Source organism: Dreissena polymorpha, chromosome 14, assembly GCF_020536995.1.
Source record: "Dreissena polymorpha isolate Duluth1 chromosome 14, UMN_Dpol_1.0, whole genome shotgun sequence".
Classification (NCBI taxonomy): domain Eukaryota; kingdom Metazoa; phylum Mollusca; class Bivalvia; order Myida; family Dreissenidae; genus Dreissena; species Dreissena polymorpha.
The window spans coordinates 66,033,632-66,055,414 of NC_068368.1; the positions used below are offsets into that span (position 1 = coordinate 66,033,632).

Here is a 21,783-nt window from a genome sequence, read left to right on the forward strand (position 1 = left end):
TACTTCACACTAAACAAAAGAAGCAAACAAGTGTTTTTATGTTGACTATGCAGAAACTGTGATATTTAAACTCTCATTTTAATACCAAATATACATTGTTTTAAACAACACTGTACAACAGTTTGATATAAAGAAATGCACATTATTATTTCATGTTTCCTTTGGTGTCTCTTTTTATCCAACTATTATAGCTCCACCGGCCGTGTCTCTGAAATTATTTGGAACAAACACAATGTGTGAGCAAGACGTTTACGCAAGCGCTTATTTAATACAAATCAGCTACCCGGGCAGCACCTTATATTTGAAAGCCCAGAGCTTCACAACTTTGAATCACAAAATTGACTCGCTTCTAGGAAAATCAAATCAAATGTTGTTATGTTTTTATTTGTCTTTATCTTTAATGCATCATGCTGTTATGCATACGCCCATGTGTTTTCACTTACTGACAACGCAGTGATAAGTGTAATACTGAGATGACGCATTAAATGGCAATGTTTACAGATTTATTCCGTTAAGCTAGGAACACAATTATAATATTCATTATAAATATATATATATATATATATATATATATATATATATATATATATATATATATATATATAGATATATATATATATATATATATATATATATATATATATATATAATGAATTATATAAATAAATATATAATATAATTTTCCGCCTACCTGACTGCAAACACGGACGAAGACAAAACGACAATATGGAGTAGGCCAGGCTTAGAATTATCTATGTTTGGTGGATTCCGCTATGGACAATTACCTCAGAAACAACACTTATAAAGTTTTAAGAGTAGATATATGCGTATGTACATGTGTCAAAGGAATCTTTTTATGCCATCGGCATTTGCGTTACCAGAAGAAACATAATTGCGAATGTACAATAAGAGGAACTCAACTGGATAAATGTATACAATTAAATACGAAAGTGTTGCATCATATAAACTGTGGTGATTTTGTGCGTTTTCCTCGTGACGTTTTCTCTTTTTTCGACAACGCAATTTCTATTTTTCTTTCGTCATTGTATAATCTCTTTTTCGTCATCATTATCTCGTGATATCTCATTTCATCCACGATTTCAATTGTTCCTTCTTCATTATGTTCCTACTTGGTGTGTTCTCTTTTCAGATTAATTTCATTAGTTAGCAATGGCAAGTACGGAATTCCGTATTTAAAAGCTTACCTAAAAATTGGAAGTTGGAAGCATAAACGATGCCATAAACAATTGTAGATAGGATAAAAAGTGTATATATATTTTTTTGATCGAGTTTGCGATATTTTGGTTTGTATGAAGAAGTTAATTTCATAACTGATCTAAATAACATGATAGCTCAATTCGACTCTTCAGATAACGAAAATATCTAATTAATAACTATACTAAGTGTTATTCTGTTATCTCTTCATGGGAATAATGTGTTGCCAATAATATACGTGTATGAGCTCTTAGTATGTGCATTATGTATTTGGAAACCGAATATTCCGTCTATTAACTCACCCTAAACACAATACAATTGATATGTTCACTTAATGTATATTTTTTTAAATATTACAATCTATATATACGCTATTGACATTATTCAAATTGATTCTCATTTTTCGGATATCAACGTTCACAATTTATCGAATTCGGAACTTGAGATAAGATTCGTTAAAAGTACGGTGAACTCCTTCTATACCGATTAACTCTCGGACCAATGTTTTGGTTTTTAGGAAGTTGCACTTCAGAGAGGTTTGAACCAATCTGCTTTCAAATAATATAAATTATATCTCTATAGTTATGAATCTTAATCAATATATTTAAAAGAATTGCAAGTTTACAAAATATAATAACTATATGATAAGTCTTCTTTGATATTCATGATAACCCACCAACACATAATTCACGCATAATTCTATATAAGAACTAGTACATACTTTCAATATATTGAAATAAGTAAGTAGCATATTTTTTAACTACAAAATATGTTTCTGTATTTCTCTATTCTATTTTTATTAAACTTAAACAAGATATTGTACGTACGTAGCTCTCTTAAGTAATATTGTCATCACCAATACCTGCAATATCACAATCAATGCTTCATTTATTTTGATTGTTTAAAGTAAATCATTATGTTACCACATATTACTTCAATGATTGCAATATCATACATCACATACTTAACCTTAATATCAAATATAAATATTAAACGTGTTGTACTTCAGTTCATCTCAAAAGAATCTTATAGGTTACGCATGCGCAATTCATTTCCTTTTATATTACATATACAATAGTTGAAGTTCGACATCAATTTGTACCATGATCAAGCGTATAGCCACTATATCATCATACATCATTGGAAAGATACATGCATATTCTTTAAAAGAAAAGGCATGTCATTAAATTCTATGCGTTGTAACTCAAAATATTCACCCTAGAATAGGCACACCGGTTTTGACAGATGTGGAGGCGGCCATTTTGGGCTTCAATAGTGTGACCTACTTTCAGAGCCGGGATCCATCAACAGAAAAACTAGAGCAGTAAATTGGCTTTTTTCTAATTGCTTACAAATATACCTTCAGTTTGATACCAAAACATTCCATTTGCAATGTATTTTACAAATCATAGGCAGCATGCACTGAACAATGTGTGCCAAGTATCAAGTTGACTGCATGTAACCCTGAAAACAGGAGTTCCGGTTTGGGGTTATGTGAACCTGTCTGAACTCGTTTAGCAAAATACAGATTAAAAAGAAAGCGATGCTCAAATGACGTCTGAAGATGTGTAAACATGACACTGCATTATAATAATTCCTTTAACACGATGTCTTACTACTTATCGCTATTTCATACACATTCATGTATTGACACGTAAAAACTGCATTATATGGTTTAAAGGCTTCGTATGATGCCCGTTGTAAAGATTGTTGTATAGCCATATATTTTAGTGTCTTTTAACGTCTTGTTCGCGATCTCGTAAAGCTTCGTAAGTAATGTTCAAGATTGACATTTGAATGTAGCTTAACGAATGTTGTGCCCTCATAATGTTGACGTTTGAATCATCAAAAGCATGTATTGGATAACCTCTAAGCATAATTCACAACCAGAATTTTTAAATCGAATTTATCCCTAAATAATATGTTGTAATTCAAGCAAAATATAATTTGAGCACAATTACCACATTGAAAGCTTAAGTTGTATACTAAATTCGATAAGTGATGTATATTTAAGTTACAAAATGACGTTTTATTTTTTAATTAACAGTGACTGGACGCCAATGAGACACAAAATGAGAGCGTGATCATCACAATTTATGTTTATTATAACATAGCGAGATTTGACAACGCTTCGTCAGTTCTTATTTGTTATCGGTTAGTCGCAATTTATAGAAACACAGTCTCGTAAACCGTTTCTATTGTACATTTAAATACTAGTCCTAACAGATTTCATCTAAACTAAAACTGGTAACTTAAAAATGATTGCATTAGCTCGGGCAGACAACAGACAGACGGGGGAAACAACTTTAAGTCTCCTCCGCACATTCACCAGTAATACACTTTAAATATTACTATTCTCCATCTCATCTCATTCAAAGGAGTCAATATAATTGTTCACGAGTAAAGCGAACTTATTATAAAATGAAGTAAAATGGCTCATCCAAATTAAGATGGCAGGCGTCAACGGCATTAATTTTCAATTCTTGGTTAATGCCATATGGGTTACGATAATATTTAATTTAAAGAAATTAAGTCTCTTTGCGTTATTACACACCAGAAAAAGAAAATAAAGCTGAAATTTACGGTTCCGTTCACAATTCAGACACTTAACAATTTGCTCTAATAGTTTAAGTATTCTGCCTCAAAAACAGAACATATATTTACATATATTTGTAACAAAGCAACCCTGGAAACAGCTTCGGTCTGTCATTTCTATCCGACGATTATTGTTCCGCTGGTCTCGCTTCTGAAAGAATTTAGAAAAGAACAATGTATGAAATAGACTTTCACACAAGCCTAAAATAAGTATTATTGAGACGCTTGCCTTTGCGTTCGACGTGTTAGTCATGTAATAGATCAGATTGATGAATGATTCTCATCAATATTTCATTTGGTCAGTTCTTAAGTAAAACGTTAACTACGTTATTCTTTCCATCGCATTACCATGCCATTGGCTATTAAATTTATGTTGACAATTGATCGGTTGTCTTCATTCGGTCTCTTTTATGAGGCTCTTTAGCAAATCGGTATTGACCATTTCGACGGCTTCCTATTCAAAGGAACGGTTTCTTGGTCAGTCATACAGTCAAATCATGAAGATAACAAACGATTACGTGGTACTCACTTAAGCTCACAGATGGAATAATGGAGGTTGCTACAGGCAATGTCGATCCATCTGAAATTGCGGTCGGCGAGCCCAGAAGTTATTGCACAGTCTTCGTTGTTGGACACGTTGTTAGGCTCGCCGGGATACCAGTCTTTACAAAATAAGAATGTTCTTATACAAATTATAAGAAATTGTAAAACAATTTCTGTTAAGAGACATTTTTTAAATGTGCTTTAATTACAAAATCAATTTGTATTGTAATATTTTCACTACGGTGAAGTTGTAAAGTTACTTTACTAAAAAAGTTAAGTAACGCAGCTGCTATGTTTGTTAGTAAATAAAGTTTCGCTTTCATCAGGCTCCAATGTCAAAACTGTTCATTCATCAGAATGCAGTAAAAAAAGCACATGCATTGTGATTGATGGTTTGCTTAAGACTTTTCGTCCATGATTTTTCGTCATAAATACTAGATAAAATATAAACAAAGACAGTAAATATGTATTTCAATCAATTCATATTGCTTTAACATTGCCTATGATCATGTCGAAAAGAGACGGATAACTACCTGTGTATGTGGGCTTGTCATCTGACCCAACCCACTTCCAGATGCCCTCGATGTCCTCATCAGATAGTCCTATCCACCAGTGTAATTGCTCTGAAACATAGCATTACTATAGCAAGATACAAAATACATAAACATTCAAAAGAACTGAGCATCGGCGTATAAAACATTATTCAATATAAAAAAAATCATTCTAAATCACGTATGAACCGATAAAACACAATTTTACAGAGACACTTCTTTCGATCCTTACATGACATTACAATAATTCAGGTCTTTGTAATACAAATACAAGATTGTTTCGTTTTGCATTCCCCCGAATCCATATATTTTCAGCATGTTTTGATGATTTCGTTGAAAATATAATGTTAATATCAGTTTATAAGGACCGGTGTTGGCTCATTCTCAGTAAGAATAAATTGCTGGGAAATTGAAGGATGAAGCTAGCTAAAAAGAATGGGATCACTCAGAAAACTGACGTTATTGGTAAACGTCCGTCTTTAAGATTAACGTATTTGCGGCGAAAATTGATAGTATGTTTATGTGTCAGTCTGCCTTTTATTAAATAGTGTAAAATCGGTGATAGCGACATTCATGATCCTGAGATTGAGGTTGTCTTACTTTGCTGGCTAAGGAATTCTTTGATGAACAAGTTTTCCTCTATCGAGTCTATCTGAACGAGGTTCGAATTCCGTTGGAGACATGCGTGCTGAAATGTGATCTTATAATAGGAAACTGATATTGAGCTAATTACGTAATATGGCATGTTGACTGCACGTGGAAAAAAAGATAAACCTAGTTGCCCATATTTTTAAGTCTGAATTTATAATTTAAAAAAAGTAATTATGACTGTTGCAGAATTCCTTAATTGTATTAAGAAATATACAAATATCGTTACCACGAAGAAATTACCCATTGCTTTACCTGTGCCTCTGTGAATGATTGCTCCGTGTGATGGAAGAAGTAGCAGGAGCCCTGAAAAGGCATCCAGTTGTCCGGACAGAACGTGGATGAATGAGGCGGAGTCGCTGATCCTATGGAAATCCAGAGTTTTAGAAATGTATGGATGGTCTATAGCGACATTCGATCATAAGAGGCGGTAATATTGCTTTTATCTACTTTCATCGCGAATAAACTTGTTTGAGGCTGTTCATATTCTATGATTTTCGGAAATGAACGAGAACTAAACACAGGTAAAGCTTTCTGAGAAAAAAGCAATCTATTGTTTAAATTATTGTTGAACAAAATTCTTAACCTTAAATATATCTTACACACACACATGTCCTTGCACGTACTGATTACAGAAGCATAATTTACTCTCATGAAACAACGAAGTGAAAGAAAGTTCTTACTTGTTTTTAATTTAAATACAATGACAATGAAAATTATCAATTAAAGATAAATTAAAACCGCTTACCTGTATGGAAAAGTATACAAATAAACAACGACAAGATAGAATAAGTCGAACTTAGCATTGTGTGTGTATGGTGACGGTGAAGTCCTCAATGGACGGTGAAGTCCTCAATGGACATTTTCAACAGAACCACCGTTATCGCTTTCGTAGAGCAGATAAAATATGTGCGTATGTACATGTAATTACGGAATTCCGTTTATGCGATCTGCTTTTTGGTCTTTGAATAACATAGAACAACTGCGATTGTACACAAATACTCAATCGCGTTTTGAGCTATTGTTATTCTATTATTACTGATATGTATCTACTTCTTTCGCGATATCACTTTTAAGACAACGAATTACGTCTTCTTCGTTCTATTATCATTTGTTTTATAAGCGATGGTAACATTCAGCATGTAAAAGCTTAACTAAATTTCTGACATAAACCACGAAAAAATGCATTGGCAGTTAAGTACGTGTTTATTCTTTTAGTATGGGCATACTTTTATTATTTTTTATACCTGAAAATAGATTTGATTACAAATAACGTGTATGATATTTATAGAAATTGTATCGATGACTGTCCTGCGGTCGGTTAACTCAACCTTAATAAAATATAAATGACAAGTAAACTCAATCTATAAAACTATTTTCAAAATAATATTAGAATTACCATAACGCTATCGACATTATAACCTAATACTGACTATACTCATTTTAATATCGTTTGCTTAACGTTAGCGCCAAGCCTAAATTGTGCTATATACTCATACACATAAAATCTAAATAGACCTTTGTATGAAGTTTTCTTCTTTCACCTGCCGACCTGTTATTTTATGCACAGCTTAAATAAAATGTACGCTGATTCATGAAACAAAATTGCCTAAAATATCTATCTAAAATTGTTTTTGCAACATACCTAAACATACTCATCTGTGTTTATGGATCATGTAAACATATTGTTATTTCGCACTCTTTACGCAATGCTTAGTGCTACCAGAGAACGTTTACTCAAACACTTGGTGTAATCAATATGCCACGAGACTGCGTTTGAACGCCTAGACATACGTTAAGAAATTGACAACATAATTGACCTAACTTAAACTATTTTTTAACGAACATTAAATAGTAACACTAACTTATTTCACACTAACCGAAAATGATCTCTTGGTGTGCGTTCACTCTAGCAGACGGACAGGCGGATGGAAAATTTAAGTCTCCTCATCAGATACACCACTATATATATATATATATATATGCACGCATATCACCTCTATGATCTTGAAATACATTGCGAGTGGCTAGCGTTTTTTATTTTGTCATTTGAATGTTTACATAAATTAGTTTGTTTTCAAACTACTTTGCATTTCATCCCAGTCTTAAGAGACGATGAGAAAGCGAAGATATTTTTAATAAAAATTTGAAGATCTATTATGAATGAGGACGGCTTCTGACAACTGCATTTACTTTCCATACTTGCTTAACCCCATATGGATGGCAATTACATCTCATTACAATAATTTTATTATTTCAAACTAAGCAAAATACGAAAACAAAGTTTTTTATGTTGAATTGGAAGTGTAGACAGTTAAATATTTAAACAATTTCCAATGCGAAGCATACGTTTGTTTAAAGTGACTTTTTAAAACAATTGTACATTATCAAATGCTAATTATTTCAAGTCGGCATATGAGTATATTTTCTATCCGATGAATATCCGCTATATTTTCTATCCGATGAATATCAGCCTACTTATCTCGCTTCTAAAAATACTTAGAACGCATGTAAGTCAGACTTTTACACAAATTGATAGTTTTTTCTCACTTGGTCAGTAATTAAAGGTAATTCCGTTGCCATGCGATTGTGTATTTGTACATGTGACCGATTTTCATTCAATCGGTTTGTTTGTAGGCCGATTAGTCGATAGATTTCGCCGGCTTTCTAGACAAATAAACGGTTTCTTGGTCAGTCATCCAGTTAAACGGTAGCACAGGGCCAAGTTACTTTCACTGGAGCTCACAAATGGAGTAGGCGTGGAAGCTATGACGTACCCTTTGGGTCAAAAGAACATATACGCCAACAGCTAAAAATAGAAATCACCGCGGTGACAAAATTGTCACCGCGTCGACAATTTTGTCACTGCGGTCATAAATTTATCACTGCGGCGATATATTTGTAACTGCGGTGATACTTTGGACAAAAGGACACAAACATATGAAAAACATATGAATAAACTTATAAACTATCCTTATTCTTCCGTTTTGATTTTATTTTAAACTATTGTTAAATATTTAATTATTTTCTTGAAAACATCTCGGTTTGTTACGAGGAAAATGGTTGAAAATTGCCCCAATCAACTAAATATAACAGCAGGTATAAAAATATACCAACAGTTATAATTTGTCACCGCTGTGACAAAATTGTTACCGCAGTGACAAAATAGATATCACTGCGGTGACAAAATTGTTACCGCAGTGACAAAATTGTCACTGCGGTAACAATTTTGTCACCGTGGTAACATCTATTTTTAGCTGTTGGCGTATTTGTACTTTTGACCCAAATGGTGCGGCATAGGAAGCTACATATGATGTCCAACCACGTGACGTTGCGGTTGAGAATAGTTGTTACACAGTCTTATATATATATGGCCGATGTTGCCGCATAATTGCCATTGGGCCGCTACGTCCTCAGCAGGCCAATACTAGGCGTCTGGCCTAGCTCCACCGTGTGTTATTATTTATTATTGCATAAACTCTATCTATAATGCCCTCTGGCGGGGTGCAGAAACTTGGGCAAAAGGAGGGCTTGAACGGGAGAAATCGTGTATAAACAAGGCGATTCACGTGCCTTTCAAGCCCTTTTATGTGTTTTTCATATCCATAATCTGGTCCACGCGCAGTTACTTCCCTTCTCCAGCCTTCGACGACTTTCCAAGCATAAATGGGGAACTGAATAAGCACCAGTTTCCTCATGCATGCAGGGATAATGACTATTTCAATCCACTTTTCAAATTATACCATCTGCACTCTCTTGACAAGAGCTTTATTTTATTGGCAACGTCAATGAAGTTAAGGTTATTTACTCAACACTTTCAAAAGACTGTGCTGTAAATGTAAGTGTTTATGTACCTTAAACGTTCCTGCTGTAAATTCCAAAATAATTCCTAATTTCTTACTTTGCGCGGCTGCATTTCAACTTTGCATTAATCCACTGTTTAAACACATTTAAAATCGAAAACTGCCTATCCGAAGGTAAAGCCTCGTCATTTCGGATGATGACCGAGTGAGGCATATGTAAAACACAACATTGAACTGTATTGAAATAATCGAATTATTTTGTCGATGTCGAATGAACAAAACATATTTTTTTCAATGTTATTTTAATTTATTTTGGTATGTGTGATTTATTTATGCAATAATAGCGAAAATACACATTTTCTCGGACATGATCATCTGCGGGCGCTCTCAAAATCCGTTCCTGCCCTCGTGCTGCGCACTCGGGCAGGAACGGATTTTTCGAGCGCCCGCAGATGATCATGCCCTCGAAAACGTGTATTATCCCTATATTTATATAAAAATGAATTGTCAAAACTGTACTAGTCCCATAATGCTAATATATGCAATAGTTCAATAATGCTAAAATATTCAATATCAATGATTAAAATAAGGTGAACCTTCTGTTCTTTTGAGTTCTCGGTCAGTATTATTTATTTCAAGAATGTCAAGTAAACCCAATTAAGACACATTGTACACTTGCCCATACGTCATCTAGACTAAAACTGGTAAGTTTACAATCGTTGCATTGAAACGGGCGGATCGTCAGACGACCAATTGTATGTGCGTGGAATACCACGCTATTTGATAGCACCTCAGTAAATGGAGACCATAAATATTTCTATGAGCAAACGAACAGATTTTAATTTAAAGACGCATTTAAAATCAAGGTATTGTAAGAATTCAGACGACCTTCGTCAACTGCCCATGTTTACCATACTTTATTTATGACATAAGGATGGCGATAATCTCTCAGTAAAATAATTTATGTCTCGTATTTATCTGCAAACTAAACAAAAAAAGAAAACAAAGTGGTTTTCTGCTTTGTTGGAAATGGAGACAGTAACTTTTATTCTCTTATTTTAAATAGTCCGTTTTCAATACATAACATACATTAACACTGACACTTATGACTTTTTGAAATACAAACAAGACATTTTAAGTGCATGTCTGCTGCGGTGTTTCTCTTTTCTATCCAACGACTATGGATCCGCTGGTTTCGCTTCTGGAAGTATTTGTAACCATAAAAACATGTGATTGTCTGGCAGAAAAGTGGCGATTTTCACGATACGTGGCAATGAGGTGTGTAGTTAATGTTTTTGTTTGGTTAAGAGGCATGTTTCTGATGATAAATCGGAATGATGCCAGGCTGGTATCTCTGAGGGTTTTGAGACATTCAAGATGGCGTAGAGGATGGCTGCCATTTTAAGTTTAATTTAATTAAACATATCGGAATTGATATTTTAGAGTTTTATAATGTTATAATAATAATATTGTTTACTTATTAAATACGCATAAATAAGTGCATATGTGTATTATATGATAAAATGTGGAAGATGGCGTCCAAAATGGCTTCTAGAACCAAGATGGCTGCTTAAAAATTGCTCCTACAACCAAGATCATATTCACATTATGCATACGAATAATGAATGTGTAAAAATTACACTTTAGTAGCAAATAAGTGTTTAGTAAGTTTCCGATTAAAATACTTTAAATAATACATATGAATATTATAGTATAAGAATTTCGACCTCATACTGACTAATGCTGTTTTATGTCAATTTGAATCTTTTGACAAGCACAAAATATAACAAATTTTAGTCGCGCTTGGATTATATGAGCACCGTAGTGTTAAACATGGGTATCGCTTGTACATCAACTTTTTATCTGTTCAAGTATATTGTTTGAGCTGAAACAAAATCAGGCTCTCCATAGCATGCCGAGACTTTGGTCGACTGTTTGACAACTTTCTTTATACTAGCTGTCATATCGCCTAAAAGTCTGATGGAGTTTCCTGGGTTCAGTATCGTAATAACTACACCTTTACCGATATCAACATATCTAGACACAGTTCCAAATCCAGAGAGGGCATGAACAGACAGCAAGTTGTTCGCGATATTTCTATGCTTTTTTGGCAGTTTTGCGAATGTCTATAACTGCTTTCTCCCTCACTGGTGATTTAATGATTACCAATTATAATAGTTTAATGGCACCATCGACATGTTACAACACCTTATACTCGTCTGTATCATAAGCTACCACATGAAAGCCAGTGTGTTATGCTTGTACAGCAAAAACCAGTTCCCTTATCCTAAAAACGTCAGCTTCTCCATGTGTTATCAGCTTGTTTGATTATGAAAGCTTTATTTATTTCATTGGACGTATCATGCTCTTAAGCTGTATCTATTTCACTGGACATATCATATTTATAGTGTTAGAGTGATATTCTTTATCCGTGCATAAAGCTTTACACATCAGAAAGACCAGCTGCTATTTGTAGCATCTAGCATACCATTCGGTGCTAGTAATTACATGTAACCTGGTGATTTGTACACCCTTGATACATTGGATTGTCTACCTGACATCGCCACACTTTTGGTGCTTAACTTAATGTATCGGCCAACCGATAAATATACTTCACAGTTATTCAGTTTTTGTCTGTTATAAGACCTCAAGTTGTCAATATAGTCATGTATCTTTCCGTCTATGGAGAAGTTACCGGAATACAGCGCATCAGGCCCATCAACTATTGTACATGTGATCAGGATTTGAATATGCCGCACAGACATTTCTACTTTTAATTGATTCTTCAAGAACGGTTTAGTTTTTCTGTATCTGAGTTCTTCATTTTTCTGTAAACATAGCATTACGTATTAAAGTAAATTAATGGCTAAGTATATGGTACAAATAAACTTTCGAAGAACTAACTTTTTAGTGAATCACTGTTTAATCAATCAGATTGATGTCATACACTTTGGTGTCTGCATCGCTTATTTGCCATCTGGACACAACCTGAGTTTCAAACTTTTTAGGTATTGACTCATAAAAATATCCGCCAATGATTTTCAAATGCAGTCATTTTGATTTTACAACTGTAGCGTAACCAGGTAAATTATAAAAAAGATATTTAATATTATTTAAGTATTATATTAAATATTAGTTTTCTAAATATTATACGCATTGGAATATCATAAACAAAAGAAATTCAATATAATTAGCGGATTACGAAATTGGCAAATCCCTAAATATGCTTTGGAGCGGTGTCAATATTGAATCAATACCGATCTAATTATGGAATGGCTAAGCTAATTGATTATACATGTTGATGAGCGATGCCAGATGATAATACAGACGAACATACCAAGTTAATTACTAATTGCTTATCTCGCTAATTAGACATGTCGTGGGTATGCAGGGAATGTAAATGGCGGGCTGACATCCTTATTCGTCCGTCGCATATCATATTACTTCGCTACATTTGGGCAAGTGGTTTTGCACAATATCCCGTCGGAAATGGTACACGTCAGCATTGGGTGTTCCAATTCACTGTGAGAGGACGGATTCACGAACACCGTCGGACATTACGGGAACACAATTTGTTAATGCTATGGGGCCAAAAGGCCATTACATTTAACTTATAATTCAGAATATTTTATGAGCATTGAAAAACGTTGTGTTAGAAATATTTCTTTTTAAAATCGTTATGAAAACTGAAAAAGACTTTTAGTACGTTTATTATGTGTTTCAAAGATTATTTCACAACCACTATATTTTGCATTTATAATATTTGCAGACGTTAGTGCTATTTTTCTGGTCAAAATGTTCCCTAGACTGATACGTGCTTGCTTGGATCCGACTGATCGATACATTCAATCAATTTACACCGAATACGTGGTCAGCATCTTTACTTATGCCCCTCCCTTGTTTTCTTCGTTGTCTTGTTCATTAATGTCCGCTATATAGGGGCAGCACAATTATCTTAGATCTTCTCCCATGCTCCTGCGACTATAAACCTTGCGCATTTCATTTATAAGTGTTGAAACTAGAATCGCCTTCTTAACATCGCCATGTCTCATAAAAGGTGTTTCTATGAACATTCGCTCCATATGGCATTCCAAAAACCCGGACCATGTGTGATGACTTTCTCAACCTACGTGAACTTGTTTTGCGCACTGTCAGACATTTTCTCCACTTACCTTAGATAAAAGAGGTCGTGTATCGCCTAGTGTGGTTGCACAGCAGCGAAAAAGTATGATAACATGAGCTTCAATGATGCCAAGTACAGCGGCCAATAAGCGTCTCTTCCTACTCCAACACACACCATTATATGAACTACTGCCTGAATCAAACTCTCCTAACGCAATGTAGACGAATGACCGGCAGATGATTTGTTGCTATGATTTATGTTTAGATCATTAAAAATGTCTGAAGATTTAATTTCAGTGAATACCGTGCCAAAGCAATTCTTTGTCACTATTTTAATAATCGTAAATTTTGTGGATATTTCTCTCATTTACTAATTTGTAGATCCCAGCAAATGTTGTCAAAGAAGCTTTTCCAACGCTAATTTTGCCATAAGCGTTCCCATTGACCCTAAAGTGCATACCGACGTGACTTAGTATTACATTTTGAAACGTCTATGTACATTTTAGATAACTGTAACTCTTTATAGTTGTAGATCACTTGTAAACACAAGTTCTGACATCACTGTGGTGATAACACTTTTGCCTTTTATAGAGATGTCATTTTCGTGTCTTGGTCAGCAGGTGTATATCATATCCTTTATATTCAGGACATGTTTTTGTGGTAAGTGTATCATGAAGAAAACCAAAGTCAGTTTGCTGTGCTTGCTTTGCAAAAACAACAAGTGTAGCCAGAACTTTTATAGGCAACACATATCTGCGAGCTTTTCCATTGACATTTGTTGTTTCTTCTGTCCTTTAAATTGCTCAATATCAAAATAATTTTCTATTGGATTGCCGATATCTGATTTTGGTGTGCGTAGTATGTTCTTTCCAACATCAATGCCGGTTGTTGATGAAGTTCCTGATTGCGTCATCAACATTGCAACTTAAACGTTTTGGGATTTCAATGTCGGCGTTAAAGCTAGCAACCCTAGTTTGGATCATACTAGCATAACAATCGAAAATATATTAAATTCATTTCTCTACTTATGGCTGCTGGTACCTTGAAGTGGATAACCTCAGCATACGAGCATTTAATGCTATACCCATGCATATGAATGATCAGAGTTTATGCATTTTTAATTGGAACACCCAATTCGTTCTATCATGCAGTTGGTCGGTATTTAAGTATCATATTCTCTATCACGTAGACAGGATAACATTTGTCTAACGTTGGAAACATCTTTGAGAACAAAGTACAAGATGTGTAACTCAGACAACTTTTAACACTAGCGCTGTCTATCCGCTTATTATATCTATCCATGTCACTGTATTATGCTCTTTACTTCAGAAACTATATGTTGTGAGACAAACACATAGTAATGTCCAGGTCATCATCGTCTTTAACGAAAACCAGTTAAATCAGGTTTGGTGCATTAATTTTGAACAGCAGCATGCTGGAAATACCATGCTTCTTTAGAACAGCTTCATCTTCAACGAAGTCATCTTGGATATTATAAATTAGGCTTTTACGTTTTAATTTTACAGCACCAAATTGAAGATCCATATTGCAGATCATATCAAAAACCGAATGATAATTCAACTAAATAAATAACGGTAAAAGAAAGAACAAGTGACTTAACTAATAATTAAACATTTTTACATATCAAAGGGAGGTAAATTGTGTAACATTTTTTAACTTTATTTGGTACATAATAAAGAATTATGACGACTTTAATTCTGTAATCCATGCTTATGTAAGATCTATTATGCAGAATATGTGAATGTAAATATGGTTTCTTTGTCTTCTTGACTATAATCGTTTCATGTGTAGTTCAACAATTCATTGTACTAATTGTTTGTGGATAATATAAAAATTACATTCAGAAAGATTATTATTTCAGTTTGTAATGTATGAAATTCCGGTTCAATTTAATAGACTGGAATTATATCTGCAATTGCATGCATATGTGACTTATGGCAGCAAGATCGAATAATATTCAACTTTATTATTTTATTTCAATTAATTAACTTAAAAAATATTAACCATCAAAACATTATTCAAATTTAGGCTGAAAAGATTAAAAATTATGAATAAAGACTTGATTTTATCACCACATTGGTCAAAATGCTGAAACGGTGGCCATCTTAGACACCATCTTGAAGCTCTCAAACCCTCAATTATTCCAGCATCATTTGGATTATTTATCAGCTACATGTCCCCTTACAAAACACACTTTAACATATATCGTACGCTCCAAGTCCAAGTATATGTCATATTATACCGGCCTATGAGCTGGGCCATAAAGTGCTTACTATACAAACTAGACCTACTAGACAGACGCGTGCCTCGTCGTTTGATATGTTTATTAATAAATCGATTGGAATGTTCCAGTCAATTGTTAACTTTGTTAGTCTTTCCGGAAAAGGTAATCTTGGCTAATCAATGAATTGCTTGTCCATGCCATTCGACATTAATAGTATGTAAACTATAGGTCGGCTTTAATTTAATCGGTCACTTTGTAAGTAATTTAGTCAATCGGCCATTTTTTATTTTTCCGGATTTATAGTTAAATAAACGGTCAAATTAACCTTCCCGTTAAACGGTTAAGGTACATATAATGGTCCCCATTTAAAATGCCGAACTTACAAAAAAACAATTTTCCAGGAGGGCTATTTTTGTCATTTTCATAACTATCTGCAAAATGCCGAAGTTAATAATTATTCGGCTTGGCATTTTACAACAATATTTAGCTTTGCATTTTTGAGTGTTCAGCTTCGCATTTTTGCATATTTTTATTTCCACAATCACAGTTCGGCATTTTATCATATGGCCGGTTTTGCGTGTTCTGATAGGTAAGGCGGTTCGCCGTTTTCTGGGCATGTGCGCACTGATTTCCCGCCATACACAGTGCAAAAATCACGAAATGTAAAAAGAATGTAGGTTCAGCATTTTTAATTGGGACCATAGTATATTGGTAACGTGACACTTACCGGATCTCACAAATGGAGTAGCAGAGGAAGCCACAACCGTAGTCAACCCACATGAAATTGCGATTGTTGACCCCATCAAATATAGCACAGTCTTCGTTTTTAGCGTTGTTAGGCTCGCCGGGATACCAGTCTTGTAAAAATGAGCATTTACGGATTGGTTTGATATAGAAAACGCAATTGTCAAGCCTTTACTACTGTACCGTGGCTCGATTATAAAATAACTTAGCACCTTGTGTGTAAGTATATGCAGTGAAATGAAACAGTGTCCTTTTAATGGGCTATGCCAGTAAGTTTCAACCGTGTTCATAAATCTGATGAAGAAACATAAAATGTCGAAACGTTCATCTTAAAAAAAATGATTCATTATCATAGTAAATATTAGCTCGCATAAAGGGATATTTCTTTTGCCTAAAATTAAATGTAAAAGGAATGGAAACCTGTGTATGTAGGCCTGTCACCTGACCCCACCCACTTCCAGAGGCCCTCGATGTCGTCATCAGAGAGACCCATCCACCAGTACTTTACTGGCGCTGAAACATAGCTTCTGCATAGTAAGAATCTCTACAGCAGTATATAACAGGTTAAGCCCCATTTAGAATGAGTAAACATGGTTGGGAATCATGAAGGGAACAAAGCGAGATAAAACAAATGAAAACCGCAAGGATAATTACTTTATCTGCAAAAATTGCGTTCAAAAGATCATCGTTGGTGGTTAAATTTAGCATATTTTGTGATTAATTTAACATGTTTTATGATTAATTGATTACTTTAACATATTGTATTATACAGTTAACATGTTTTATTATTAATTTAACATGTTTTATTATTAATTTAACATGTTTTATTATTAATTTAACATGTTTTATGATTAAGCCTGTCATTTACAATTTTGTCTTACATCTGCGATTGTGACTGTCGTGCATTTGCGAAGTAGGTAGTCTTACTTTGGTAGCGGAGGAAGTTTTTGATAAACAGGTTTTCCTCTTCTGAGTCAATATGAATCAGGTTGGATTCCAGTTGGAGACATGCGTGCTAAAATTTGAAAATATAACCGGAAAATTATATTGAGCTCAATTATTGAACAAAACATAAATGCGAAAATAGTTATATATTAGATGTCCGTGTTAAATAGTGTACACGCATAAAGTAATATGTTTTCAAAAAAGTAGCGGTCACTTTATTCAAATGCAATCTTTGTCCCACGAAATACGTGCACATTTTCCACGAATTATTTAGCATTATATACCTGTGCCTCGGTGAAGGATTGCTCCGTGTGATGGAAATAGTAGCAGGAACCCTGGAAAGCCGTCCAGTCGTCCGGGCAGGACGTTACTGCATGAGGTGCGAACGATGTTCTTGCTAAAACCGATAATTACATACCTTAATTGATGATGTTCAAGGAAATTCGATTATCCAATGGGATGATTTTGCTTAAACGTTCTCGATGAATAATATTCATTGGCAACATTCTAAACTTTTTCACTGGGTCATTCTTAAAATGCCCATTCAACAAGAACAAAACATTTGTCTGAGATCGTCCACTTTGGAAGACAGGGTTTAGCAACAAATATACTTTTATAGCTCTAAGAACAAGCACTGTCAATGGTTAAATTATCATTCTGAATATTTAATATAAGATTACCATTATGGCTATATGTTTTCAGACACTCTATGTATTGGGATACCCTCTTATTAAGCTAAAGTAGTATTATTTTAAGCAACTTTTCTGACATCCATAGCTTTGCAAATAGTTATTTGCTTTCAATTTTCGTCCAGTTGTATTTTACCATAAATATAAACATATTCCCGTCAAACCGGTGACACTTACACATATGTTTTTAAACCTAATAACGGTAATACAAATTGGCAAATTAACGTGAGAAGTCATTGAAACTTAAAAAATAACTTATTTAGGTAAATAGGTATGATCGCTATCAAACGAATAGGGCGTAACGAGTATTCATCAAAGGATAACACTAAGAAAACCCTTAATTATGCTTAATAAAATCACAGTTTTTGTAGTGTATAACTTTAGAAACAATTGTATTATGCCAATTATTAACCAAAATATTGATATTCGGTAAAACCAAGTTAAACATAAGGAAATGTATTTTCAATTCATTGAAATAATTCCTTATGTAAATAATATTTAAACAACGTTGCAAATACGTGTCACTTGCCAGCATTCGTGGATTAAATTATGTACAGGAATATAGGAATATTTAATGTATTAGGTTTATGGCAAGTTTGCTTCATAATTATCAAAAACTGTATTTTGGGCATAGTTTTGAGTATCTACCTTTTCGGACATGAAACACATTATTACTTTGAAGGGTACCAAAACGGTTATTACGGAAAATTAGTTAGTGTAATGCTGACATAAAAAAACGAAGTCTAAGACACATATTACGAATTTATTAAATGATAATCCGCTTACCTGGCTGCAAACACAAGCAAAGCAACAACGACAAGATGGAGCAAGTCCGGCTTAGCATTGTACGTGTTTGTTGAAGCCCGTTTTTCACAATAAATTCAGATATCGCTGTTGAAGAGCCGAGATATGAGGATGTACATGTAACTACGGAATTCCTGTAAGGCAATCGGTATATTCGTTCGAATGAAAGAAGCATAATTGCGAATGGATGAAAATACGAAAACAAAAACAAATTTCGATAATATTAACACAATTTATAAACTTTATAGTGCATGTTTATACACGTCGTGGTTTTTGCGTTTTTCTCTTGGCGTTTCGTTTTGCTTTTTAGCTTCGCTTTTTCGTTCTTGTTCGCACTTTCGCGTTTTCGTATCTATGTTATTTCCCTTTCATCATCTTCTTTATTCTTTATTCAAGATCGCGTTTTTTTTCAACGCGCGTAGTTATTCTTTGCTCATTTGTTTGTTAATTTGCTATGCTTTCAGATAAGGATTAAATAGTTATTATTTGATTACGCATATAAGAGCTGACCTAAATAAGAGATATAGGGGAACATAAGCAATGTCCTATATACTACTTAAGATAAGATGAAGTTGTACATAACTCGTATTGATTGAGTTTGCTATGTTTTTGTTTAAAAAAAATGCTGATTTTAATATGTGATACATTACACGACAGTTCAGGTCGACTTTTTAGAATAAGTATATAATAAACAATTATGTTAAGTGTATATGAAGTAGCCATATGTTGCATTATCCCTTGATACGATGAGAAACATGCGTTTTACATTTGAAACGTGTATGCGCTTGTAGAATGTGCATTATTCATTAATTTATTTTGCTATCTGACATTTGATAAATCCATGACGTTATCTAAACAAGAGACAAATGGTAAGTCAATACAATCATTACAACTAATTTCTCTTAGTCTCATAAGGCGGAAGTCCCTACCGAACACCGCCCTGTACAATTTTCTGGTTTTTCAGGAAGTTGCAGTCGAATGAGGTTTTGCGCCAAGTACCATTCAACTTGATAGCATGGATTAACTTACCATCCGGAGTTGCTAAACATCATTGTAATTATTTATAACCACTGGCCCAACATAATTTTATCTACATAACCACAAAAATTATTCCCAAAAAGCCCAAATGCTTTATTTCCTCAAAACAATAATATGCATTCACAAAAGTATAAAATAATCATGTATGTATTGATCACTTCTACTGAAATTGTATCGTATATCGTATTTGCACAAATCTTTCTATCCACTACAAGTTCACTTTACGTTTGCCATCCGTCTGACCGTCCATCCGGGCTATCGCAACCTTTAAGTGACCAGTTTTAATATAGATGAAATATTATAGGGTTTGTATTTCATGTTGTTTAATGTGTATGTTGTTTCGTATTGTGCTGTTTCGTGCTGTTTTGGCGATTGGCCAATTCCCTTAAATAAAGGACCAACACATCGTATATAATAAGAATGCAATACTACTCAGGTAGCTGGAGTTTCACTTCGTTATACTGTATTCAATGTGACTTGCAAATGAGTTTAAGTGACTAACTTTCCCCAAATCTCGACGATAACTGAAAGGACTTTAACTATTGGTATATTAAATGATTGTTATAAAAAAATAACCGGACGTCATAATGTTACTTGAAAATGCATTAGTTACGAAGCTTAGCATAGAAGTTGGGTTTCCTGTATTGTAATCGCTGACTCTTTAACAATTATGCAATAATCACATGATGTTAGTGCACTGTCTTTAAAGCCGAATTCAAATAATAGAAAGTGCATATACGTATGCTTGAATACACACAAAATTGACCAACCTAATGGAAATTAAGGAAATATTTGATTTTAACATATTGTGCTTTCTGAGTGTTTAACAATTTCTGAAATAACAGGTAAATAAGATTTCGAAATGAAAAATGAAAAATAAAACGGCTTGCAGGTTATCTCATTTAGCTTTGTACGCGATAATCTAGATTGATAATTAAATGTATTTGTATCTACATGATGTTTAGATTGAATGATCGAAAAAAATGCTTTGGATTAATGTTTTGTTTGATTTAAAACCACGCCAATATGATATGTTAAAATCAAATATTTCCTTAATTTCCATTAGGTTGGTCAATTTTGTGTGTATTCGAGCATACGCATATGCGTTTTCTATTATTTGAATTCGTCTTCAAACACAGTGCACTAAAATCATGTGATTATTGCATAATTGTTAAAGAGAGTCAGCGATTACAATACAGGAAACTCAACTTCTATGCTAAGCTTCGTAACTAATGCATTTTTCAAGTAACATTATGACGTCCGGTTATTTTTTTATAACAATCATTTAATATACCAATATTTAATTAAGTCTTTTCACTTATCGTCGAGATTTGTGGAAAGTTAGTCACTTAAACTTATTTGCAAGTCACATTGAATACAGTATAACGAAGTGAAACTCCAGCTGCTTGAGTAGTATTGCATTCTTATTATATACGATGTGTTGGTCCTTTATTTAAGGGAATATGCCAATCGCCAAAACAGCACGAAACAGCACAATACGAAACAACATACACATTAAACAACATGAAATACAAACCCTACAATATTTCATCTATATTAAAACTGGTCACTTAAAGGTTGCGATAGCCCGGATGGACGGTCAGACGGATGGCAAACGTAAAGTCTCCTCAGCAGATGCACGAGTATCAGGATTAGCGATGTGCTAAAGAATACTAATGCACTGAACTAAATCCTCGTCCATCTCAATGAGCGTAAAATACCACGCTAGTGGCTAGCATTTGTAATGTCGTCGTTTCAAAACGTAGAGGTATTGGTTTGTTTTCTAACAACTGATGATATCATCTCAGTCAAAGAAGACGATGAGAAAGCGAACATATTTT

The 21,783-nt window shown here is 33.9% G+C and overlaps 2 protein-coding genes across 5 annotated transcripts; both read right to left on the reverse strand.

The window, feature by feature from the left end:
- Positions 1 to 1,860: 1,860 nt before the first annotated feature.
- On the reverse strand, positions 1,861 to 6,474 carry LOC127858696 (hepatic lectin-like). 4 transcript variants are annotated; one of them, XM_052395922.1, is made up of 7 exons: positions 6,301 to 6,450; positions 5,808 to 5,917; positions 5,505 to 5,592; positions 4,887 to 4,976; positions 4,340 to 4,472; positions 3,880 to 3,961; positions 1,861 to 2,077 (listed from the first exon to the last, which is right to left on the reverse strand). In XM_052395922.1, exons 1-6 carry the CDS (start codon positions 6,356 to 6,358, stop codon positions 3,928 to 3,930), a joined length of 513 nt encoding a protein of 170 aa, XP_052251882.1. In that variant the 5' UTR covers positions 6,359 to 6,450; the 3' UTR covers positions 1,861 to 2,077; positions 3,880 to 3,927. The 4 variants fall into 4 exon arrangements, with proteins under 4 accessions (XP_052251882.1, XP_052251883.1, XP_052251884.1 ...); XM_052395923.1 differs by lacking the exon at positions 1,861 to 2,077 and adding an exon at positions 2,541 to 2,679; XM_052395924.1 differs by lacking the exon at positions 1,861 to 2,077 and having other exon boundaries at positions 3,829 to 3,961; positions 6,352 to 6,474.
- Positions 6,475 to 10,375: 3,901 nt separating this feature from the next.
- LOC127858809 (perlucin-like protein) lies at positions 10,376 to 19,051 on the reverse strand. The gene is made up of 6 exons (XM_052396097.1): positions 18,887 to 19,051; positions 17,696 to 17,808; positions 17,394 to 17,481; positions 16,887 to 16,979; positions 16,450 to 16,579; positions 10,376 to 10,556 (listed from the first exon to the last, which is right to left on the reverse strand). The coding sequence occupies exons 1-6, from the start codon at positions 18,942 to 18,944 to the stop codon at positions 10,523 to 10,525; spliced, it is 516 nt and encodes a 171-aa protein (XP_052252057.1). The 5' UTR covers positions 18,945 to 19,051; the 3' UTR covers positions 10,376 to 10,522.
- Between the last annotated feature and the right edge of the window lie 2,732 nt (positions 19,052 to 21,783).